At 42.4% G+C, this 24,686-nt stretch overlaps 1 protein-coding gene across 10 annotated transcripts in view; it reads left to right on the forward strand.

Annotated features, from left to right (window-relative positions):
- Positions 1-24,686, forward strand: part of DEPDC5 (DEP domain containing 5, GATOR1 subcomplex subunit) — a 123,781-nt gene that overhangs the window by 30,453 nt on the left and 68,642 nt on the right. For all 10 annotated transcript variants that reach the window (XM_073673960.1, XM_073673969.1, XM_073673978.1 and 7 more), the window contains 14 exons: positions 4,564-4,633; positions 4,729-4,807; positions 4,975-5,036; positions 6,992-7,061; positions 11,843-11,921; positions 12,382-12,485; positions 12,574-12,648; positions 12,728-12,862; positions 13,455-13,516; positions 13,603-13,676; positions 13,755-13,824; positions 14,131-14,167; positions 22,304-22,424; positions 24,409-24,623. In XM_073673960.1, the coding sequence (XP_073530061.1) occupies positions 4,564-4,633; positions 4,729-4,807; positions 4,975-5,036; positions 6,992-7,061; positions 11,843-11,921; positions 12,382-12,485; positions 12,574-12,648; positions 12,728-12,862; positions 13,455-13,516; positions 13,603-13,676; positions 13,755-13,824; positions 14,131-14,167; positions 22,304-22,424; positions 24,409-24,623 (1,253 nt within the window). The remainder of the gene's footprint in view (positions 1-4,563; positions 4,634-4,728; positions 4,808-4,974; positions 5,037-6,991; positions 7,062-11,842; positions 11,922-12,381; positions 12,486-12,573; positions 12,649-12,727; positions 12,863-13,454; positions 13,517-13,602; positions 13,677-13,754; positions 13,825-14,130; positions 14,168-22,303; positions 22,425-24,408; positions 24,624-24,686) is intronic.

Genomic DNA, 24,686 nt, shown 5'->3' on the forward strand with positions numbered 1-24,686 from the left:
TGTCCATCTTCCCATCAATTTTAACCATCTTCCCTGTCCCTGCTGAAGAAAAGCAGGCCCAAACCATGATGCTGCCACCACCATGTTTGACAGTGGGGATGGTGTTTTGAGGGCGATGAGCTGTGTTGCTTTTACGCCCAACATATTGTTTTGCATTGTGGTCAAAAAGTTCGATTTTGGTTTCATCTGACCAGAGCACCTTACTCCACATGTTTGGTGTGTCTCCCAGGTGGCTTGTGGCAAACTTCAAACGAGACTTTTTATGGATCTCTTTGAGAAATGGCTTTCTTCTTGCCACTCTTCCAGATTTGTGCAGTGTATGACTGATTGTTGTCCTATGGACAGACTCTCCCACCTCAGCTGTAGATCTCTGCAGTTCATCGAGAGTGATCATGGGCCTTTTGGCTGCATCTCTGATCAGTCTTCTCCTTGTTCGAGATGAAAGTTTAGAGGGACGGCCGGGTCTTGGTAGATTTGCAGTGGTCTGATACTCCTTCCATTTCAATATGATCGCTTGCACAGTGCTCCTTGACATGTTTAAAACTTGGGATATCTTTTTGTATCCAAATCCGGCTTTAAACTTCGTCACAACAGTATCTCGGACCTGCCTGGTGTGTGCCTTGGTCTTCATGATGCTGTCTGCACTTGAAACAGAGCCCTGAGACTATCACAGAGCAGGTGCATTTATACGGAGACTTGATTACACACAGGTGGATTCTTTTTATCATTACCAGTCATTTAGGACAACATTGGATCATTCAGCGATCCTCGCTGAACTTCTGGAGTGCGTTTGCTGCACTGAAAGAACAGGGGCCGAATAATATTGCACGCCCCACTTTTCAGTTTTGAATTTGTTAAAAAAGTTTAAAATATCCAATAAATTTCGTTCCACTTCACGATTGTGTCCCACTTGTTGATTCTTCCCCAAAAAATTAGAATTTTTTATCTTTGTTTGAAGCCAGAAATGTGGCAAAAGGTAGAAAAGTTCAAGGGGCCAAATACTTTCACAATGCACTGTATATGTGTATATGTATACACTACTCAAAAAAATAAAGGGAACACTTAAACAGAATATAACTCCAAGTAAATCAAACTGTCCACTTAGGAAGCAACACTGATTGACAATCAATTTCACATGCTGTTGTGCAAATGGAATGGACAATAGATGGAAATTATTGGCAATTATCAAGACACCCTCAATAAAGGAGTGGTTCTGCAGGGGGGGACCACAGACCACATCTCACTACCAATGCTTTCTGGCTGATGTTTTGATCACTTTTGAATGTTGGTTGTGCTTTCACACTCGTGGTAGCATGAGATGGACTCTACAACCCACAGAAGTTGCTCAGGTAGTGCAGCTTATCCAGGATGGCACATCAATGCGAGCTGTGGCACGAAGGTTTGCTGTGTCTGTCACCGTAGTGTCCAGAGGCTGGAGGCGCTACCAGGAGACAGGCCAGTACACCAGGAGACGTGGAGGGGGCCGTAGATGGGCAAGAACCCAGCAGCAGGACCGCTACCTCCTCCTCTGTGCAAGGAGGAACAGGAGGAGCACTGCCAGAGCCCTGCAAAATGACCTCCAGCAGGCCACAAATGTGCGTGTGTCTGCACAAACGGTTAGAAACCGACTCCATGAGGGTGGTATGAGCGCCCGATGTTCACAGATGGGGGTTGTGCTCACAGCCCAACACCATGCAGGACACTTGGCATTTGCCACAGAACACCAGGATTGGCAAAGTCGCCACTGGTGCCCTGTGCTCTTCACAAAGGAAAGCAGGTTCACACTGAGCACATGTGACAGAGTCTGGAGATGCCGTGAAGAGCGATCTGCTGCCTGCAACATCCTTCAGCATGACCGGTTTGGCAGTGGGTCAGTAATGGTGTGGGGTGGCATTTCTTTGGAGGGCCGCACAGCTCTCCATGTGCTCGCCAGAGGTAGCCTGACTGCCATTAGGTACCGAGATGAGATCCTCAGACCCTTTGTGAGACCATATGCTGGTGCGGTTGGCCCTGGGTTTCTCCTAATGCAGGACAATGCTAGACCTCATGTGGCTGGAGTGTCAGCAGTTCCTGCAAGATGAAGACATTGAAGCTATGGAATGGCCCGCCCGTTCCCCAGACCTGAATCCGATTGAGCACATCTGGGACATCATGTCTCGCTTCATCAACCAATGTCATGTTGCACCACAGATTGTCCAGGAGTTGGCGGATGCTTTAGTCCGGGTCTGGTAGGAGATCCCACAGGAGACCATCCGCAACCTCCTAGGCAGCATGCCCAGGCATTGTAGGGAGGTTATACAGGTACGTGGAGGCCACACACAATACTGAGCCTCATTTTGACTTGTTTTAAGGACATTACATCAAAGTTGGATCAGCCTGTAGTGTGTTTTTCCACTTTAATTTTGGGGGTGACTCCAAATCCAGGCCTCCATTGGTTAATAAATTTGATTTCGATTTGATGATTTTTGTGTGAGTTTGTTGTCCGCACATTCAACCTTCTACAGATCAAAGTATTCAATGAGAATATTTCATTCATTCAGATCTAGGATGTGTTATTTGAGTGTTCCCTTTATTTTTTTGAGCAGTGTGTATGTGTGTGTGTGTATGTATAATATAACAATTTTTATTACACCTACATAAGGTAGGCCATTTATATGGATACACCTAAATAAAATGGGAATGGTTGGTGATATCAACTTTGTTTGTGGCACATTAGTATATGGGAGGGGGTAAACTTTTCCAGATGGGTGTTGACCATGGTGGCCATTTTGAAGTCTGCCATTTTGGATCCAACTTTATTTTTTTAAATATGAGGAGGATCATGTGATGCATCAGACTTATTGAGAATTTCATAAGAAAAACAATGGTGTGCTTGGTTTTAACGTAACTTTATTCTTTCAGGAGTTTTTTTTTACAAGTTTATGACCACTTATAAAATGTATTCAAAGTGCTGCCCATTATGTTGGATTGTCAATGCAACCCTCTTCTCCCACTCTTGACACACTGATAGCAACACCGCAGAAGAAATGCTAGCACAGGCTTCCAGTATCCGTTATTTCAGATGCTGCACATCTCTTATCTTCACAGCATAGACAATTGCCTTCTGATGACCCCAAAAGTAAAAGTCTAAGGGGGTCAGATCGGGAGACCATGGTGGCCATTTAACTGGCTCACGATGACCAATCCACTTTCCAGGAAACTGTTCATGTAGTAATGCTCGGACCTGACACCCATAATGTGGTAGTGCACCATCTTATTGGAAAAACTCAGGGAACGTGCCATCTTCAGTGCATAAAGAGGGCTACACATCATCATGTGGCATTGAGGATTCCATTGATTTAGAATGGCCCCACTATCTTTGTACCCCATATACCACACCATACTATCAATTACTATCAATTTTTGTTTTCCAACAGTCTTGGAGGGATCTATCCACTGTTGGTTAGTGTCAGACCAATAGCGGTGGTATTGTTTGTTAACTTCACCATTCAAAAAAAGTTTGCCTCGTCACTGAACATAATGTTCTGTGTAAACTGAGGGTCGTGTTCCAATTTTTGTTTTGCCCATTCTGCAATTTCAGTGTTCCGATCTTGGTCATCCTCGTTGACATGCTGCAGCAGCTGGATTTTGTAAGGGTGCCATTTGTGAGTAGCCAATATCCGCCGAAGGGATGTTCGACTGATTCCACTCTCCAGTGACATGCTGCGAGTGCTACGCTGTGGGCTCTTGCTGAATGAAGCTAGGACAGCCACTGATGTTTCTTCATTCGTGACAGTTTTCTTGCATCCACATTTTGGCAAATCCAACACTGAACCTGTTTCACGAAATTTGGCAAGCAGTTTGCTAACTGTAGCATAGGAGATGGGTGGTCTCGTAGGGTGTCTTGCATTGAAATCTGCTGCAATGACCCGGCTACTGCATTCACCAGACATCAACACAATTTCTATCCTCATGTGTTAACCTCTGCGACATGTCAATGGCTGTAAACAGAGAGAAACTTGTAAATAACTCATGAAAGAATAAAGTTACGTTAAAACCAAGCACACCATTGTTTTTCTTGTGACACATCAAACTTATTTAGAATTTCATATGACCCTCTTCCCATTGAAAAAATATAGTTGGCTCCAAAATGTCCCACTTCACCCGTGTGTATATATACTGTATAATATTCTTTTTTTTTTTTTTTCCTATAATTGAGTATGCTCTGGGTATCACATTCCCTTCTTGTTGTTTTTCTGGTACCAGTGTAAATAGTGTGGCTGCTGAAGCCGTCCTAATGCTGGCAGCATTGGCATAAAAATTTTTAGTGGCGATTATTGGAGTAGAAGTCGTGCCTTCTAGTAATATCATTGGTTAGTTATCGTGGTGGAAAAAATTAACTTGTATTCAAAATGTAAAACATTTGCTTAGTATTTAGCAAAATCCTGTAAGTATACTGCGAAGTTTGGTTCAGTTACCGCCTAAGTAAATGAAGAGGCTTATTTGATTTGTGTACCCTAAATATTCTTGTGGTGGTGTTAGGACAGAGGAGAAATTTCAGGTGTTCTATATTCTGCCTTGCAGAGCCCAAGCAGGAGAGTTATGGGTGAAGAGCGAGAAGGTCACCTGTGGATACATCAGTGAGGACACGCGGGTATGCCTCTCTTCTCAATACTTTTTTCATATTCTTTATTTTACTCATTTAATGTAACTAATCCATCTCTCCTCTATCCTACCGTTCGTTTGCAGGTAGTGTTCCGTTCCACCTCTGCCATGGTCTATATATTCATCCAGATGAGCTGTGAGATGTGGGACTTTGACATTTATGGTATGAATATGTTCTTCACATTGGGCCAACACTTCAGTCCCTTTATCCAGGGATCAATTTATTGTATGTTCAATGTGGGGATTGTTTTACACCCATTCTTAGGGGTCTTAAGACCTGTGGGAATTATAGTAAACTTATCTTCACCTATTAATAATTTATTATTCCAGGGGATCTATACTTTGAAAAGGCTGTCAATGGATTCCTTGCCGATCTCTTCAACAAATGGAAGGTAACTATCTGAAATGCACAGCTCCATAGTCGAAAATGAAGAGACTAGATATTGAAATACAGCATCCTTTACTTGGATATGCCCATAGCAAAGTAGTAGATGTAGTACTAATGTTTATTCGAATTGTGTGTAAAGGCAGTAAAATTGCCAACAAAATAGTGTCGTATATGCTGTTAAAGTGCAGTAGTGGAGAAAATGTCGCTAGTCATCATTTTAGTCAGAGAGCGATTATTCATGGGTGGCTTTAGTCTAGCCGACCTGCAGCATTAAAAGACCACCTATCAACTACATAAAAGTGGATCAGTGGTTCTTTAATAGCCTGCCACACTTCACGCATTCATTCTGTGGGTATAGTGTCACGCAAGGTGAGGGAAGGAATAAGTGTACAATGATGGGAAGAGGGGGAATGGAGCCCCACAACTGGGGAAAGGGGAAGTAGAGACCCCAAGGGTAGGCAGGGGGATATTAGATCTACCTATCATCCCTATATAGGCTCCACACCTATCGCCGAGCAGGAACCTAAACCCTGAATGTCCCTAGTTAGGGAAGGGACAGGGTGAGCACTAGTCAGGCCCCACTACAAACTAAAGACAACAAGGTAAACAGACAAAAGGGGATACACTTATCTCTCTGGTGTCTGCTCAAGCTAACACCAACTGTCCTCCAAGGGCACCAAAGACTAGACTAGCTGACTGCCAGTACTTCAAGTCTACACAGAGGTGCATAGAATTATCACCGGCGACTCTCTGGAGAAACTGAGCGTTTGACACACCCTTGCTTGGTAGTTAAAATCGGCAGCAGAAGGTGGAGGTCGCCGCTGGGTTCTAAAGGAAGAAAGATAAAACTATACTACAGTGATGAGAGGATCAAGAAGGCGTCTGCAATGCCAAGCGCAGTGACCTTCTACAACTGGACCCAGAGCGGATGTCTGTCACACCTGCCACACCCTTGACACACAGACTATCCTTGTTCTCAGCAGCACATAGCACATTGTGCTGTGCAAATAGGTTATTGAGAACGATGATTTTTATGCAACCTTAGATGTATTTTCACCTGACAGTTGAGTTTTTTGCTCATTCGTTGGGTGATTGGCACCTTGTTTTGCACTGGCCTGTTCCCGGGAACAAGCTTTCCTAAGGAACGTTCATTCTAGATTATTGGCCAGTGTAAAAGCAGCCTAAAGCAATGTAAGAATTAGATGTGGACTCCTTAATGATGCCAGCTTTACAAAACGCAGTCCTTAGTCTCATTTTAGAGGAAAGTAGTATAAAGATGGTCATGGACATTAGATCATATTAAAAGATCTAAATGTTATTGACAACATCCGCAGTGTATTACCTTAATTTTATAAGCCTTTGGTTTGTTTTTGTTTTTTTTGCGCAAATTACTTTGGTGTAATCTATAGTATGAATTCTCTTCTTCTCTCCTGCCTTTTGGCATGCTTTTTTTTTCTTCTTTTTGGAATTTATTTTTTCAGGATGGGAGTAATGGTAAAACTGGGAGCCAACAGTGGTAAAGTAATCAATCACACCTGAATAAAATGCTTGTCCACATTAGAAAATCATCAGACATTGATTGCTCTTTACAGGGCAGGATTATGGCTGATAAGGATTTTTCTTTTAATTGTATTAAATTTTTCTGCCATGATCTAAAAAAATATATAAATTTTGCAAATTTATAATGTGATCTGTAGTTAATATATTTGTGGACTATGTGTCCCTGCTTAGAAGCTACAACACTACAGCCTCAAAGATATACAATGAAATCCCTTTAATTCACTTTGTTCTGTGACATAATGGTATATGTGGGAAAAATAAGCATTAAGGATGTTGGACTTCAAAATGCCCAATCCTTTATTGGTCGTCATAGGCTAGCTAAGTAAATTAGCAGCTGTTTTCTGTTTCTTTGAGCTTTCAGGAGACAGTTTAATGATTATAATTTTACTATTCCTCCAGGAGAAGAACTGCAGTCATGAAGTTACTGTTGTACTGTTTTCTAGAACATTTTATGATGCAAAATCTTTAGGTAGGTGTTTAAATGTGAACGTGTGTGTGCGCATCTCTAGCCATATATACATATACAGTACAGTCCAAAACTTTGGACACACCTTCTCATTTAAAGATTTTTCTGTATTTTCATGACTATGAAAATTGTACATTCACACTGAAGGCATCAAAACTATGAATTAACACATGTGGAATTATATACTTAACAAAAAAGTGTGAAACAACTGAAAATATGTCTTATATTCTAGGTTCTTCAAAGTAGCCACCTTTTGCTTTGATGACTGCTTTGCACACTATTGGCATTCTCTTGATGAGCTTCAAGAGGTAGTCGCCGGAAATGGTCTTCCAACAATCTTGAAGGAGTTCCCAGAGATGCTTAGCACTTGTTGGCCCTTTTGCCTTCACTCTGCGGTCCAGCTCACCCCAAACCATCTCGATTGGGTTCAGGTCTGGTGACTGTGGAGGCCAGGTCATCTGGCGTAGCACCCCATCACTCTCCGTCTTGGTCAAATAGCCCTTACACAGCCTGGAGGTGTGTTTGGGGTCATTGTCCTGTTGAAAAATAAATGATGGTCCAGCTAAACGCAAACCGGATGGAATAGCATGCCGCTGCAAGATGCTGTGGTAGCCATGCTGGTTCAGTATGCCTTCAATTTTGAATAAATCCCCAACAGTGTCACCAGCAAAGCACCCCCACACCATCACACCTCCCACCGTGAAGCATGGAGGAGGAACCAGGCATGTAGAGTCCATCCGTTCACCTTTTCTGCGTCGCACAAAGACATGGTGGTTGGAACCAAAGATCTCAAATTTGGACTCATTAGACCAGTGGAAAAATGTGCTTTGATCTGATGTCCATTCCTTGTGTTCTTTAGCCCAAACAAGTCTCTTCTGCTTGTTGCCTGTCCTTAGCAGTGGTTTCCTAGCAGCTATTTTACCATGATGGCCTGCTGCACAAAGTCTCCTCTTAACAGTTGTTGAAGAGATGTGTCTGCTGCTAGAACTCTGTGTGGCATTGACCTGGTCTCTAATCTGAGCTGCTGTTAACCTGTGATTTCTGAGGCTGGTGACTCAGATAAACTTATCCTCAGAAGCAGAGGTGACTTTTGGTCTTCCTTTCCTGGGGCGGTCCTCATGTGAGCCAGTTTCATTGTAGCGCTTGATGGTTTTTGCAACTGCACTTGGGGACACTATCAAAGTTTTCCCAATTTTTCGGAGTGACTGACCTTCATTTCTTAAAGTAATGATGGCCACTCGTTTTTCTTTACTTAGCTGCTTTTTTCTTGCCATAATACAAATTCTAACAGTCTATTCAGTAGGACTATCAGCTGTGTATCCACCTGACTTCTGCACAACACAACTGATGGTCCCAACCCCATTTATAAGGCAAGAAATCCCACTTATTAAACCTGACAGGGCACACCTGTGAAGTGAAAACCATTTCCGGTGACTACCTCTTGAAGCTCATCAAGAGAATGCCAAGAGTGTGCAAAGCAGTCATCAAAGCAAAAGGTGGCTACTTTGAGGAACCTAGAATATAAGACACATTTTCACTTGTTTCACACTTTTTTGTGAAGTACATAATTCCACATGTGTTAATTCATAGTTTTGATGCCTTCAGTGTGAATGTACAATTTTCAAAGTCATGAAAATACAGAAAAATCTTTAAATGAGAAGGTGTGGCCAAACGTTTGGTCTGTACTGTAGATATATGTATATATCTATTTAAATTACTTATGTCTTCTCATATATGTAAACTTAAAAACACAGTGGCACTATCATCGTTAAGAGGCCAGGTGATGCAAATTTCCCTGCTTTATAAAACCCAGCCTCCTCCAACCTTGTGCCAAAAAACAGCAGCAATGGGTTCTTCTAAGCAGCTGCCCAGCACTCTGAAAATGAAAATGGTGGAGACTATAAGAAGATGGCAAAGCGCTTTCAAGTTTCCATCCCTCAGTTCGAAATGTAATTAAGAAATGTCAGTTAACAGGACAGTGGAGATCAAGATAAGGTCTGGAAGACCAAGGAAAATTTCAGTTAGAGCTACTCATAGGATTGCTAGAGAGGCAAATCAGAACCCCCCCGCTTGACTGCTAAAGATCTTCAGAAAGATGGCAGACTCTGGAGTTGTGGTACATTATTCTACTGTTAAAAGACACCTGCACAAATATGGCCTTCATGGAAAAGTCATCAGAAGAAAACCTCTCCTGCGTCCTCACCATAAAATTCAGCGTCACAAGTATTAAAAAGAACATCTAAACAAACCTGATGTATTTTGGAAACAAGTCCTGTGGACCAATGAGGTTAAAATAGAGTTCTTTGACCACAGTGATCAAGAGTATGTGTGGAGAAAAAAAGGGCACAGAATTTTAGGAAAAGAACATCTCGCCAACCATTAAGTATGGGGGTGGATCAATCATGCTTTAGGGTTGTAAATCCTACAAAGATGGAACGTAACTCAAATATATAAAAAAATTGCATGTTTTATTGAACAATTCAAAATACATAAAGAAGTACATATGAAGAATGGGAGTATTTACACAAATGAATAAATAGTGATGCTAGATGACGGATACAAATGTACGTAATTAAATGCTATTCCATCAGCTTAAAACAGAGTATGAGCACTGATATCTAACTTGCCTATAAAATCCATAAGTAACCTTGCCAAATGTATAGTTATGTACATAATAGGCAGTTAAAATGTGTACAAAGTAGATTATAGCCACATAAATAGAGACCAGATATATATTAAAACGCTAGTGCGTAAAGCCTGTCTATAAAGAAGTAGATACAAAGTGCCAATAGTGCAGTCAGTGCAAAACAGAAATATGAGATGAAAAGGCAGTAAATAAGTGTAGAGACCTCTCAAATAGATCAAATCCCAACGTACGTTTCGCCTCACTGGCTTTCACAAGGAACTGTGAAAGCCAGTGAGGTGAAGCGTACATCGGGATTTGCTCCATTTGAGAGATCTGTACACTTATTTACTGTAATTTTAAACCATTACATAATTATAAATACTGCATGTGTAATTGGTACAAATCCTGAAATTTACATGCAGCAAAATGGCCCCGCCTCCCGCGCAGTAGCATCTCTCGTTTGCCCCGCCGGCGGCGCCATATTGCTGCAGGCAAATATCTTTTTCCTCCATCAAACAAGAGATGCTGCTGCGCAGGCGGGGGGGCCATTTTGCTGCATGTAAATTTCAGGATTTGTACCACAATTACACATGCAGAATTTAAAATAGTAGGCTGGTGACTGAAGGCACAGTGACCTGTCAGAAGCCATACAGATGAATACATAAGCAGAGCACCACATAAAGCTCCACGACCAAGGCCCACCCCAAAGCACGAGCATATCCTCTCCAAACTGAAAATAAAGATTATAAAAGAACCACAGGACGGATTTCATCAATCAAGGTATCATTTGAATCAGTGTAACAGTGCCCACCTAACGGTGTATGTGGTTTACTGAGCACAATCCTGCTGACAGGTGCGCTTTAAACAAATTCTTGATGCAAACATAACACCATCGGTTAAAAAGCTTAAGTTGTAAAAAGGATGGCTTCTACAAATCCATAATGATGCTAAGGCTATGTGCCCACGTTGCAGAAATGAAGCAGAAAATTTCTGCTTCATTTCTGCAAGTCCTCTCCCGGAAAAACGCATGCGGAATTCCGCATGCGTTTATTGCGCGTTTATCGCGCGTTTTCCACATGCGGAATTGCCTTGCGTTTTTAATGCATTGCACAAGGCAATTCCGCTTGCGGAAACGCAAAATTAATGGACATGCTGCGGATTTTTGAACGCAGCATAAACGCTGTGGAAAAATCCGCAGCTTGTGCATAGAACTTGCGGAATCCCCTTGGGGACCATGGGGAGCGGATTACCAAGCGTTTCCCATGCGTTTACGCTGTGGAAATTCCGCAGCATATACGCATGAAAAACGCTACGTGGGCACGCAGCCTAGCACACTTCAAAATCCACAATAGACTACCACAAAAGGCGCAAGCTGAAGGTTTTACAATGGCCCTCACAGTTCCCCAATCTGAACATCATTGAAAATCTCTGGTTAGACCTCAAAATAGCAATGCATGCAAGATGACCCAGGAATCTCACAGAACTGGAAGAATTTTCCAAGGAAGTATGGATGAAAATCCCTCAAACAAGCTACAAAAAGTGTTTACAAGCTGTGATACTTGCAAAAGAAAGTGCTATTAGGTACTAACCATGCAGGGTGCACAAACTTTTGCATCGACCCATTTTCCGTTTTGTAATTTTTAAAATGTAAAGGATGAAAAATAAATATTATTTTGCCTAAATGCAAAGGAAATGTGTCATCTTTAACTTTAGGCCTTTTAGAGATCATTTGCCACTGTGTGTGAGTGTATGTAGTGATATATATATTTTTCTCTCACAATATCTATATTTTTAGATATTAAATTTATTTATTAATATGCCGCCCCAAAATCTTGTAATTTTAATGGATCATTGTGAAAAGCTTTGACTTAAGTCTTATCTTTGGGAAGGTTGCCACCTGTTCGGTTCCGCTTCATTGAAATAAATATGCAATCATCTCTGGGATACGTTGACGTCCCTTTTATGATCATTTCTAGATAGTAACACCTTTAAAATACATTTTTTTATTTCTATTGGATAGCATTTACTTTGCCCAACTATTCTGACATTGCTATTGGTTTCCCTTCTTCCTTATAACTTCATTTATTTTTATGTACTGATTATTTGTCTCCTTCTGTCATAGTTACAGCTAATGTGTCTGATGTTTTTCCATTTTTAGATGAATTTCCGGAAGCCCATCGCAACAATGCCACGGTTTTACAGGATCACAAGGGCAGATTCTATGAAGACTTCTACAAGTATGTAAATCCATATGATCACTCTAGTGGCTGAGGAGTAGACTTTGGTGCTGCGATGTATTAGTTTGGTAGAGGAAACACAACTCCAATGACTTATTGCTCTGAACTCATACTAAACATTATAAAGTGTCCTACATCCAGCTGCCTACATTATTGGGCGTAAGTAACTGAGTCGCTGCACTTTGGCACCGGGGTCCGAAGAATTTTACCTTCAATTTTACATATAGAAACAATTAGTTTGAGTAATTACAATAATTAGTCTACACCTCAAGAAATAACTCCTTGTTACATTGTTTCATCTGAGGGTGAACCATATATTTATATGTAAGATTTCACTGGACGTAATTGCGGTTGTACATATGACATTTATCTCATTGCAGACAGAATATTTTTAGTTTACCATTTATTAGATTTCTATATGTTCATTAGTTAGAAATAACCCTCTCTGCTTTTGTCTCAGGGTGGTGGTGCAGAATGAAAGGCGAGAAGAATGGACCTCACTACTAGTAACTGTGAAGAAGCTTTTCATCCAGTATCCAGTGCTGGTTCGGCTGGAAAATGCAGGTAGCCGATTGTATAGACTGTGATGTCTAAAAGTTTTATTATATTATCAAACATTATTATGGAATTTCACTGATTTTTGTGTTTTCAGAATCCTTTCCTCCAGGATACAACTCCACATCTGACCAGGGAAACTATCTTGAAGCTATTAATCTGTCCTTTAATGGTAATTTTAAGTACCTATAAGACTATTATGTGTTTTATTTGGTTTATTTCATGTTTTTTATTTGTTTTTTATTTCCCAGTGTTTGACAAGCATTATATAAACCGAAACTTTGACAGGACAGGACAAATGTCAGTAGTCATCACTCCAGGGGTTGGTGTATTCCAAGTGGACCGTTCTCTTATGATCCTAACCAAACAGCGCATGATTGATAATGGTAAGAGACAAATGGTGATTGGTTGGGAAACCTGCATCTTGTCGTCTAAACTGTGTTTTGAACTATTTCCCAAGCTGAAATGGAATATAGCACAAGGGAATAGAAATAAGTGTTGTGTTTTTTTTAACCATTTTCTCCCTTTAATTAGGCAGAAGGACATTTGTTCACTTTTGTTGGAAAAATATATTATTAATGGCAAATGAAACATTGGGTTAGCGAAAATAATTAAAGTGAGATCATGGCACTTGAGAAGAAGTGTAAAGGAATCTAACAAGAAAGAGGCGGGAGGGGCATTGTTAAAATCAAGAAGGGGTGAAGTAGTAGATGAAAGGCTTAGAAATATGTTAGACAATGGAATTGTCCATCCGAGTTAAGATTCACCTAGATAATCCACACACTCTAAACCTTTGTAAATTTAGATTAGGATTTTCTGTACTTTAATGCCGTTTTACTTATGACCCAAGTTGTGACTTTCAGAATTAGCAGACTGTCAGAAAATGGACTAAATGAGCATGAATGTAACATAGTCTCACGCAGAATAATGCTATTGTAGTTACATATATCACTTATCTCAAATTGCGTATCTTCCTAGGGATTGGCGTTGACCTGGTGTGTATGGGAGAACAGCCCCTGCATGCTGTACCACTCTTCAAGGTAATTTTCTGGAAGAAGTGTCCCTCTTGTCTAAAAAGTAGCTTTCTGGTTTTAGCTGGATGTATAACGTGTGCTTTATATTGCAGTTACACAATAAGAGTAGTTCTGGAGATTCTCGCCTTGTCGATGATTATAACATCCCACACTGGATCAATCACAGGTAAAGGTTATGTGCCTTCAGATTGGAACAACATCTGACACTGGGACATCTTCTGACCTTATTTTCCCTCCCTATAAGTTTTTATACCTCACAGTGTCAACCCATGAATAACAGCTTTACCCCACGCATCAAGCTGGCCGCTCGTAAGGTAATAGGAAAGTTATATATATTCCACTAAGTGAACTGTGTGTGTATATGTATGGGTATATATATAAAATAATGGTCTTTTAAATTATGTTTTAAAAATGAGAAATCACTGGTCAACTTATAACCCTTCAAAACTTCCAACCTGTTAACTTCCTAACAAAAAGAAAAAGTATATATTTCGAAATATATGTTAGAATATATATATAATCTGTGACATATACAATGTATGTTTTTCAGTTACAAATGTTTGGTTGTGATTTCAGTTCTTTATAATAAAACACTTATGTTTTTGCGTCCTTATATTTAGATGGCCAATGAGAAGGGGAGAATTGGAAGAGAGTCTTGTAAGTATTGCATAATGCTTTTCTTTGTTTTCCTCTTGCCCTTTTACTTTACAAATAGCTTAATATTGCTTTAAGAATTCCAAATTTGTACAGTGGCTTGCGAAAGTTTTCACCCCCTTGGCATTTTTTGTGTTTTGCACCTCACAACCTGGCATTTTGCTTGTTTTTTTGAGGGTTGACTTCAGTTCATGTAAAGAACTTGCCTACAATTGTGAACATTTGGTTTTCTTTTTATTGTGATGCAAACAAAAAATAGGTCAAAATAACTTTTTCAGTGTGCATAACTATTCACCCCCCTAAACTCAGTACTTTGTAGAACCTCATTTTGCTGCAATTACAGCCGCAGGTCACATTGGATAAGTCTGTATGAGCTTTCCACATTTTGCCACTGGGATTTTTTCCCATTTCTCAAGGCAAAACTGCTGCAGCTCCTTCAAGTTGGATGGTTTCCTCTGGTGAACAGCAATCTTGAAGTCTGACCACATATTCTTAATTGGATTAAGGTCTGGGCAGTGACTAAGCCACGTCAAAACATTTACATGTTTCCCCTTTAAACCACTCGAATGTTGCTTTAGCAGTATTCTTCGGGTCATTATCTTGTTAGAAGGTGAACCTCCGTCCCCATTTCAAATTACTGACAGACTGAAACAGGTTTTTACTTAAGAATACCCCTGTATTTCGCATCATCTATCTTCCCCTCATCTTGGAGCATTTTCCCTATCCCTGCTGCCAAAAAACATACCCACGGCTTGATGCTGCCATTACCATGTTTCACTGTAGGTATGGTTTTCTTGGGGTGATGAGCTGTTAGTTTGATGCCAGACAAAGCATTTACCTTGGTGGCCAAAAAGTTCAATTTTGGTCTCATCTGACCACAGCACCTTCTTCCATAATTCTGAGGACTCTTCCATATGTCTTTTGGCAAAATGAAAACGAGCCTTACAATTTTTGTGTGTAAATAAAGGCTTTTCTCCGCCCAGTCTTCCATAAAGGACATCTCTATGGAGGCTTATTGTGGTCGTATTGGCAGATACTCCAGTCTCTGCTTGGAAACTCTGCAGCTCCTTCAGGGTTACCATTGGTCTCTGATTTAATTCCCTCATTTCCTGAGCTGAGCGTTTTGGTGGGCGGCCCTCTCTTGGTAGGTTTGTTGTGGTACCATGTTCTTTCCATTTGATGATAATGGATTTGATGGTGCTTCGGGGGATCATCAGAGATTGTGATTTTTTTCATAACCCAACACTGACTTCTCAACATCTTTGTCCCTGACTTGTTTGGAGATCTCCTTGGTCTTCATGGTGTTGTTTGGTGGTTAGAGGTGTCTCTTGCTTAATGGTGTTGCAGCCTCTGTGGCCTTTTAGAAAAGGTGTGTATATACTGACAGACCGTGTGACACTTGAATTGCACACAGGTGGACTTCCTTTCACTAAGGCCGGATTCACACGTCCGTATATTTCCGGTACCGGAGATATCCGTATAGGTTTTTCTGATTCATTGCCATTGTGAAACATGCATTTATGTGCTGCATGTATACCAACTTAAACTAAGCTCAAATTTTGTGTGTTTTTACTTCACCAACTTAGACTATTTAATGCTGATGCATCACACACAAATCGGATTACAACAATATTTAAACACAGGTTATAATGTAACAAAATAGGTAAAAAGCCTAGAGGGGGTGAATACTTTTGCAACTAGCTGTACATTTTCTGTTTGCCAGTTTAATTTCTGTCAATATATTATAGGTATATAAGGAAAAAAAGGGAAAATTTCAGCATATGCCATAAGGGTCCACTGGTGCACGGAAATCCTTGGTAGCAAATCCAGATATGAGAAGCAGATAAATGATTAGAAACAACTCCAGCTCCTTCTCCGTATCCATCACAAGAAATGTAAAGTTAAAACGTCCATTTTATTAGTTCCATTAAAAAAGCGCCATATGTAAGGCAGACCTTTACGCGTTTCGAACCAAACAGGGGTTCTTAATCATACCCAAACTACTCAAAAATAGAATGATAAGCAACAAAAATGAGAAAATGTTACTAATGAAAGCTACTTTTGACATCCAAAAAATATTTTTTTTCATATGCTGGTGTATATTATTATGTCTTTAGGAGTTTAGGAGGAAACCAGAGTACTCTAGGTACCCACACAAACACAGGGAGAACACACAGATCTTTTCTATAGCCTGTTTTCTCTGTTCTCCCTGAGACTGTAGATATCTTCCCCTCTCTCCTCTTTTGAGATTTATGTACAAGTGCAGTAAGAGTGTCAGAACTGAGGAGCTCTGACAGATTTGATAATTTTTTTGCAAAGCTAGAAAAAGGACCTACAGACGCTTTGCAGCATCAAACTGATAGAACAATTTTAATAAAAGCAGATAATTGCTTAATTTTTTAATTTAGCTAATATACTCTAGAAGCAGAGCAGACTCCATCAGCAGCAGGTTTCAGTTTTATACTATAGCTGACAACCTGCTGCGATCAGTGCTAGTATCCTCGTTTTAACACCTTGGATGCTCATTAACTCCATTGGCACCCCTGCGATGTGATTGTGGCGTGCCAATGGTTGTCATGGCAACCCTAGGTAAAGAAACAGCCATGGGGTCTGACAGCTGCGGGTGCCGGTTAGGCCCTGCTGTAAGGTGGGTATAACATACTTCCTGCCAGTATAACAATTACATAAGTGTTGCAGGGTATAAGGCCAGTGATCAGACTAGGGAAAGTCCGATAGGGCTGCACTATAGCAGTATCCATTTCCATTCACAGGGTATTGCCATGCGCATGAGAAATTTGTTTACAACTTATGGTGTCCATTTTCTCCTATTACTCCTTGTGAAAATGGAAAATTTGGGGCTAAAGCAACATTTTAGTTGAAAAATTTTATTTTCCTTTCTCCCATGACAGCACCACCTGAGAGGGTATCCAACCACCAAGGACAGGAACCTACTGAATAAAAAGGCGGTACCTCTCTTCCGCATCAGTTTTGGTTCCTGTCCTTGACGGGAGCCTCTCTAGGTGGTGCCTCGCCTACCTGTTTGTGGGATCTGGAGTTGGATCCTGGGATCGATGCGGCCTGGAGGTCGTGACGAAGCAGCAGATGGGTCCTCTGTTCCCAGCCCCATGTTGCTGGTACCTGGGTCTGCGTGCAGGTGGGGGCACCTTCCGGGGTCCTCTCCCGCATGCGCTGGGTCCTGCGGCCGGGTCTGCGCACGCACGGTGGTAGTCGCTGGGCGTGCCGGCAGGCAGGCCTTCCGGGCTGCGCACGTGCAGGGTCGCGTCACACCCAGTGATGTAGCGCGCCGGAAGTCTGGGCTGCGCACGCGCGGGGTCGTGTCGCGCCCTAGCACGATTGTGCCGGACGCCCGGGTCTGCGCTTGTGCGGGGTGCGATTTCCAGGGACATCCCGTTTGCAAGCGTTCCAGGAGCTGCTGGGTCTGTGCACGCGCAGGTGGGATCCAGCGGCGTAGCGTGCCAGCTGGCATGTGAAAAAAAATATATATTTATTTTAGTGAAGAAGAAAAAAAAAAAAAATAGATATATATATATATATATATATATATATATATATATATATCTGGCTAAAAGAGAAAGCACACTGCTGCCCGAAGGGGCGGGGCCCAAAGGTGGAGCCCCCTTATGCTTTAAAAGGATGGGAAGCAGTCAAGATGGCGGTGTCTGCATCCCCATCATCATGAGTGGGCAGCAGCTGTCACCCCCGCAGCAGCTGCCACAAGTTCCTAAGCAGCGTAAACGGCTCAAGCAAAATGTGAGACAACCAGAGCAACGGGAGTCTTCCCATCATCAGAGCCACAGCAGTGGGGGTCGTACGAGTGCCGGCAGAACCGGTCAGAAGAAATCTCGTGAATCCACCTCCGCCAGATGGAAGCGTTCATGTGAACGGCAACCACCGCCTCCGGTACCCTAGTCTGAGTGGCAGTGTGGTGAGTGATCTTTGTGAAAGCTCACCTTAGTAATGTGCTCTTCTGTTTTTTCTCTTTTCTCTCCTTTCATTTCTTTCTGGTTGTTAGGAACCAAAAAAAAGTAGTTCCAAGAATAAGAATAAGGAGTGTGCATTATGTAAAGTTAGCCTTCCCAGCTCCTACGCTAAGAACCTTTTGCTCTGGTTGTATCCAGAAAACTATAGCAGAGGAGTCCCCTAGTTTTTCTATGGATTTGAAAACCTTAATCCAGACGGAGGTCAGGGATTCCTTAAAGAACTTGACCTCTCGTAAGAGGAGGAAGCAGAAACGGGTTTCCTTGGACTCGGAGGAATCAGTAGAGTCCAGTTTCACAAGGGAATATCCTTCCCCCTCTGACCTCTCTTCGTCGTCTGCATCAGAGTCTTTGGATGATGATGGAGGGGGTAGGCCTTGTTTTTCGGTGGACAATACTGAAAGATTGGTCAAGGCTATTAGAGTGACTATGGGTATTGCCGATGCCAAAGGTCCCAGAACAGTTCAGGACGTCATGTTCGGGGGCTTAGATCAGAAGAGGAGACGCACATTCCCAGTTAACGAGAGGATCAAGACTCTTTTATAGATAGGGAGTGGAAAAAAACAGAGAGGAAAGGCCAGCTGCCTTCTTCTTCTAAGCGAAGATACCCTTTTGAGGAGGATGCAGCTAAGTGGGACAAAACCCCTAAAATTTATGTGGCCATCGCGAAGTCCTCGAAATGATCCACACTGCCCTTTGAGGATTTGGGGACCCTAAAAGATCCGCTTGATAAAAAGGCGGAGTCTTTTCTAAACAGGCCTGGGAGTCCTCAGCAGGGACTCTGAAACCGGCAGTGGCAGCCACCTGCACCGCCAGGTCTATGATGATCTGGCTTCAACAGTTAGACGACCAGATCAAACGGAATGTCTCTAGAGAGAAAATTCTGTCGGGTCTTCCTCTTTTGCAGGGGGCGGCTGCTTTCCTTGCAGATGCATCGGCAGATTCAGTTAGGCTGGCTGCCAGGTCAGCAAATCTTTCTAATGCAGCCCGTAGGGCATTATGGCTCAAGAGCTGGCCAGGGGATGTGCAGTCGAAATCTAAACTCTGCTCAATCCCTTTCGAAGGGGACTTTCTTTTCGGGAAGGCCTTAGATGACATCCTGGATAAGGCCGCGGACAAGAAACATGGGTTTCCTACTTTGTCTGTTCCCGATATAAGAGCTCCTTTCGGAAGAGGAAATACAATCAGAGCAAGTTTCCCAGAGACCAGGGTGGTTGGAGAAACAGGAAGCCGAATAACAGAGGCTTCATGTTCGGGTGTCCATCCTTTGAGAAGAAGAAAGCCCCTAAGTGACGGACCTCTCCAGGTGGGAGGAAGGTTGTCCCACTTCCTTCCACCTGGGAAAAAAATCTCATCCAGTGCTCGGATTTTAGGGATAATCAGGAGGGGGCTGAAGTTGGAGTTCAAAAACATTCCCAGAAACACAGTCAGGATTTCAGCCCCCAGAGGCCTAAGGGAGCAGATGGCCCTGCAACAGGAAGTACTCACTCTGGTTGTGAAGGTGGTTCTAGTAGAAACACCTGTACCCGAGCAAGGGAGAGGGTTTTACTCAACTCTCTTCCTAATAAAGAATCCAGATGGCTCCTTCAGAACCATTGTTAACTTGAAGAAGCTGAACAAGAATTTAATTTACAGGCCATTCAAGATGGAATCAATAAAATCGGCCATAAAAATGTTGTTTCCAGAATGTTATATGTGCGTCCTCGATTTGAAGGACGCTTACTACCACATCCCAATCTTTCCTGCACACCAACAGTTTCTGAGGGTAGCTGTACGGTTCGGCAAGCACAAGGCAATTTTCTGTTTGCAGCTCTTCCCTTTGGCATCTCCATGGCTCCAAGGGTTTTCACAAAGATTATCCTGGAAGTTACAGCGCATCTAAGGGAGAAAGATATCCTAGTCATCCCTTACCTGGACGATTTTTTAGTGGTGGGCAGATCAAAACAACTCTGCGCACTGGCTCTGGCGGAAGTCATGGCCAGTCTAAATGGCCTGGGTTGGATGTTAAATTTAGGAAAATCGAGACTGGAACCAAACGAGGTTCAATCATTCCTGGGTCTCATTTTGGACTCGGAAAACCAGACTTGTCTTCTGCCAGAGGACAAGAAATTGAAGATCAGTTCCCTCAAATCAGGCGTAATCAGCAATCCATCCATGACCTTGAGAAATGCAATGTCTCTATTGGGTACGATGACATCTTCTATCCCAGCAGTTCAGTGGGCTCAGTTCCATTCCAGACGTCTTCAGCAGGAGATCCTGACAGCAGACAAACGTCTCAGAGGTCGCCTGGATGGAAGAATATCCCTTTCAAGTTTAGTAATCTACTCGCTGGACTGGTAGATGAATCCAGTAAATCTATCTCTGGGGGTTCCTTGGTCTTTCCAGGTGTCAGATACGATTACGACAGACGCAAGCACAGAAGGCTGGGGAGCTCACCTGAGAGATCATTCTATACAAGGTCTCTGGTCGGACAGCGAGACGGGTCTCTCCTCCAACATGAGGAAGCTGTTGGCAGTCAGAAATGTGCTAGTAGAGTTCAGTTCTCTTCTTCAGGGTCATCACATCTGGATAATGTCGGACAACCGAACGACAGTCGCCTACATCAATTGTCAGGGGGGTACCAGATCCCTTCCTCTGATGTTAGTAGCAGATCAGATCCTTAGTTTTGCGGAGAGTCATTTATTCACGCTCTCGGCGCTGTATATGAGAGGAGAACGTAAAGGCCGATTTTCTAAGTTGACACATCTTGAAACCAAGGAGAATGGGAATTGAATCCAGCGGTATTCTAGCAGATTGTCGACCGATGGGGACAACCTCAGATAGATCTGTTTGCGAACAAACACGATTGGAAAACCAAAATCTTTTGCTCCCTGAATCCAAAGGAGAAGCCGTTTGCGGTCACAAAGTGGGAAAGAACTACAGCCCATTGAGGGGGCATGCTCTCATCACAGACTGCAGAGGGCTCTTGGACTGCAGGAGGCAGCAATCAAGCACATATTGCGACTGGTTAATCTGCGGGAACTTGCACTATGAGGCACCAAGGCGGGAGGCTGGGGAATATGAGCCTTTTGGCATGAATGATGCATGGTCTTTTCTTAGATAGACATGCCATAAGAAGTTATAAGGAGAGCTAGTGTTGGGGGCACCGATCGTGTTGGGCCCTGAGCAGACCAACCTGTTCCTTAAGAGTAGGATATGGCTGGGGGCCAATAGTATTGGAGAAAATGGTGACAGCTGGTGTGACGAGCTGATAGTTTGCTTCTTCTTTGAAGCTGTAGAAGATTGAGACGTCTAAAGGAAGGGAAGAGGCAGGAACAGCAGGATCTCGTGAGAGAGATCTGCTCGCCTGATTGACTGAAGGAAGAGTGGGTGTGGCCTGCCATGAATGGGCTAGGCCTCAACCAAACCCAAGGACTAAGTAGCTCATTCTGCTCTGTTTCCCAATCTTAAAGAAGAAGGAAACAAAAGTTAGGTAAAATAGAAAATATATGAAGGAACTGGAAGCCAGACCTATGGAACTGGAAGCCAGACCTGTCTGCCTCTTATGTGACACTAAGCTAAATTGGTTTAGTGCGTTGTTTTTAGGTGTGTGTAGCCTGCAGGGGGGGGACTTTTTTTTTTTTTTTTTTCCCCCTTATTCTTTGTGTCAGCCTCAGTGGCAACAAACCTCACCCTTGTTCCTCTGTCCCCTAATGAAGTGACTAAGAAATTTTAAGTTTAAAAATTGCTAATTTTTTTTGACATGTTTAAAAAGTTTTGATATTTTCATAAATAAATACAAATCGTATCAACCTAAATTTACCACTATCCTGAAGTTCTGTATGTCACGATTAAAAAATAAATAAAATAAAATCCCAGAATCACTGGGATTGAAAGAAACATTCCAAAATTATCACATAAAGATTTGACAAATGGGGCTCTGTGAGCAAGGTCCAAACTAGCTCCAGCGGTAAAGAGTTAGGTCTGTCTGCATTTGCATCAAATGTGCAGATTAATTTAATTCATTAATTGTCTTCAAGTTTTAGCTTTTTTTTAAAAAAAAATAAAAATTAAAATAAAAGTAAAAAATAAATGACACAATGCCTTTAACATATATATTTTTTTCTCTTATTTTCAATAAATTTCTCTTCTTCTTCTGAAGCACTAGGAAGCCCAAAAGAGACAGAAAATGCCCTGCCCATACAAGTGGACTATGATGCTTATGATTCTATGGTGTTCCGATTGCCTGGTCCATCTAGAGCACAGCGCGCTACAACCTTCAGGTGAATAATAGGAAACTGGCAAAAACCCAAAATAACAATTATAGAGAATTGTTAATTAAACTATGAATTACTACTACCGTATATACTTGAGTATAAGCCGAGTTTTTCAGCACATTTTTTGTGCTGAAGAAGCCCCCCTCAGCTTATACTCTGGTATATACTAGAGTATATAGAAATTCTGTTGGTGGATAGTGGGGGGGGTGGGGGGTGGGTTTGCGGCGCGGAGTAGCGGGGCACATGCAGTAGCCGACTGCTGCAGCAACCACGTGTGCCCACTGCTAAAGGGAAATGAATATTCCCTCTTCTCCACTCCCATGGGCGTGGAGAAGAATGAATATCCATTCTCTTTTGTAGCGGGCACAGAGGAGCGCTGAGCCACAGCTCCTGCTGACAGTGCCCGCTACTAAAGAGAATGCATATTCACTCCTCTCCACGCACAGGGGAGGAGTGAATATGCTGGCAGCTCACATCATGTCTGAGAGCACATGGCTGTGACGTCATGTGCTGCTCAGATGCTGACATGAGCTGCTGCAGCAGAACAGGACGCAGCGTTGGAGCAGAGGTGAGGAAGGAAGGCGAGTATAAGTGTTTTGTTTTTTTATGTGTGCAGTGATGGGGCCATACATACCAGGATTGGCAGATGAGGGGGCGCCGTGCACGCCAGGATTGGCGGATGAGGGGGCGCTGTGCACGCCAGGATTGGCGGATGAGGGGGCAATACTTACCGGGATGGGGAAATTTACCAGTAGCTGCTGCATTTCCCACCCTAGGCTTATACTCGAGTCAATAAGTTTTACCAGTTTTTTGTGGTAAAATTAGGTACCTCGGCTTATACTCAAGTATATACGGTAATTAACTTTGCAAATTGCCTCTTCAGAGAGGAAGAGGACTTGAATATTAGTGCCACCTATTGGAAGTAACAATCCTAAAAGTCAATATTGAGCCCTTAGCGAGTCTTTCCACATGACTTAGGATAAAGGCCAAACTGGAACCTCTATTTGCAGATGTGTGTTTTGGGGTGTTGCCCCCTCATCAGTGGAAAGCTTGAGATCTGATTTGGCTGTATGAGAGGCCTCTAACTGGGTTCTAAGGGGTAATTTCTCTCCTTGTGGAGAGTGACATGCCTGATGTGCCAGTGTAAAGAGACTTATAGGCCATTACGCTGGCATTTCAGGCATGTCACTCTTCACAAGGAAAAGCGATACCCATTAGACCCTACTAATTGGCATCAAATTATTATTTTTTTATTGAAACCTTAACATGTGTCGGCAGTATGACTGCTCAGGAGCTGAGCCCACACCATGCCCGGCAGATGCCAGTTGTGTCTGTGCACATTATACGTTGGGAGCGTTTCCTGATGTATACTGTAACGTTGCCGTAGGCAACTATTTACCAGATGGAGGTAAAAACTGTGTCCTTTAACAACAGTGAACGCAGCTGAGCTCCAATTGATGTTTTTAACGCCTTATATGTTCTGGCAATCTGACAGCAGAATTTACGGGCTGCCATTCCGGGTGCCCATTGACCCCAATGCAGTTGCAGGGTGCGGATGAGTGACTGTGGCAATAGGGGGCATGCTCTGAGGAAGTTAAAAATAAATAAATAAATCTGAAGAATAATATTGCCAGGCCATGTTACCTGGGTAAAAGAAAAAAAACAAAAAGCAGTTGTGGAATTACATTTTTATTTATTTTTGCCAATTTCACTGCACCTGGAATTTTTCCATTTTCCAGCACATTATATGGTAAAGTGAATGATTTCATTCAAAACTACAACTTGTTCTGCACAAAAACAAGCTAAGTTAGATGAAGGGAAGAAAAAGACAAAAGTGAAAATTGGCCACAGCTGGCAGGAGTTGTGGAATTTTACACTTTGTCACATGTAAACGCAGAACTTGAAGTATTATTCTCTGTTTAGTGTTGGATTATTAATTACATTTTCTGTTTTATGCAAAAGATGGTGACTAGATCTTTCTATTTCTCAGGCCTGTGAGAGAGACTCAGACACGAAAAAACTCTGGTTCTTATGATGCATCCTGCAGCCCGTCACAGCAGAGTCGTCCCTTTCCAACTGAAGAAGGAAGGAGTCAGACATCGGATGACAGTTCTCTAGGCAAAATCTCCAACATCCTGCTCATTCCTCGACCACATCTCCATCAGTATGAAGCCAGCAGTTCTCTGGGCTATACCAGCAATAGAGGTGAGGAGTCTCACAGCCATACACTGCTATGTGCAAACATGCGCCTAAACATTCAGAATTACC

This window comes from Phyllobates terribilis, unplaced genomic scaffold (genome assembly GCF_046119375.1).
Source record: "Phyllobates terribilis strain yellow unplaced genomic scaffold, ASM4611937v1 Scaffold_1__5_contigs__length_1240528914, whole genome shotgun sequence".
In the NCBI taxonomy this organism is placed as follows: domain Eukaryota; kingdom Metazoa; phylum Chordata; class Amphibia; order Anura; family Dendrobatidae; genus Phyllobates; species Phyllobates terribilis.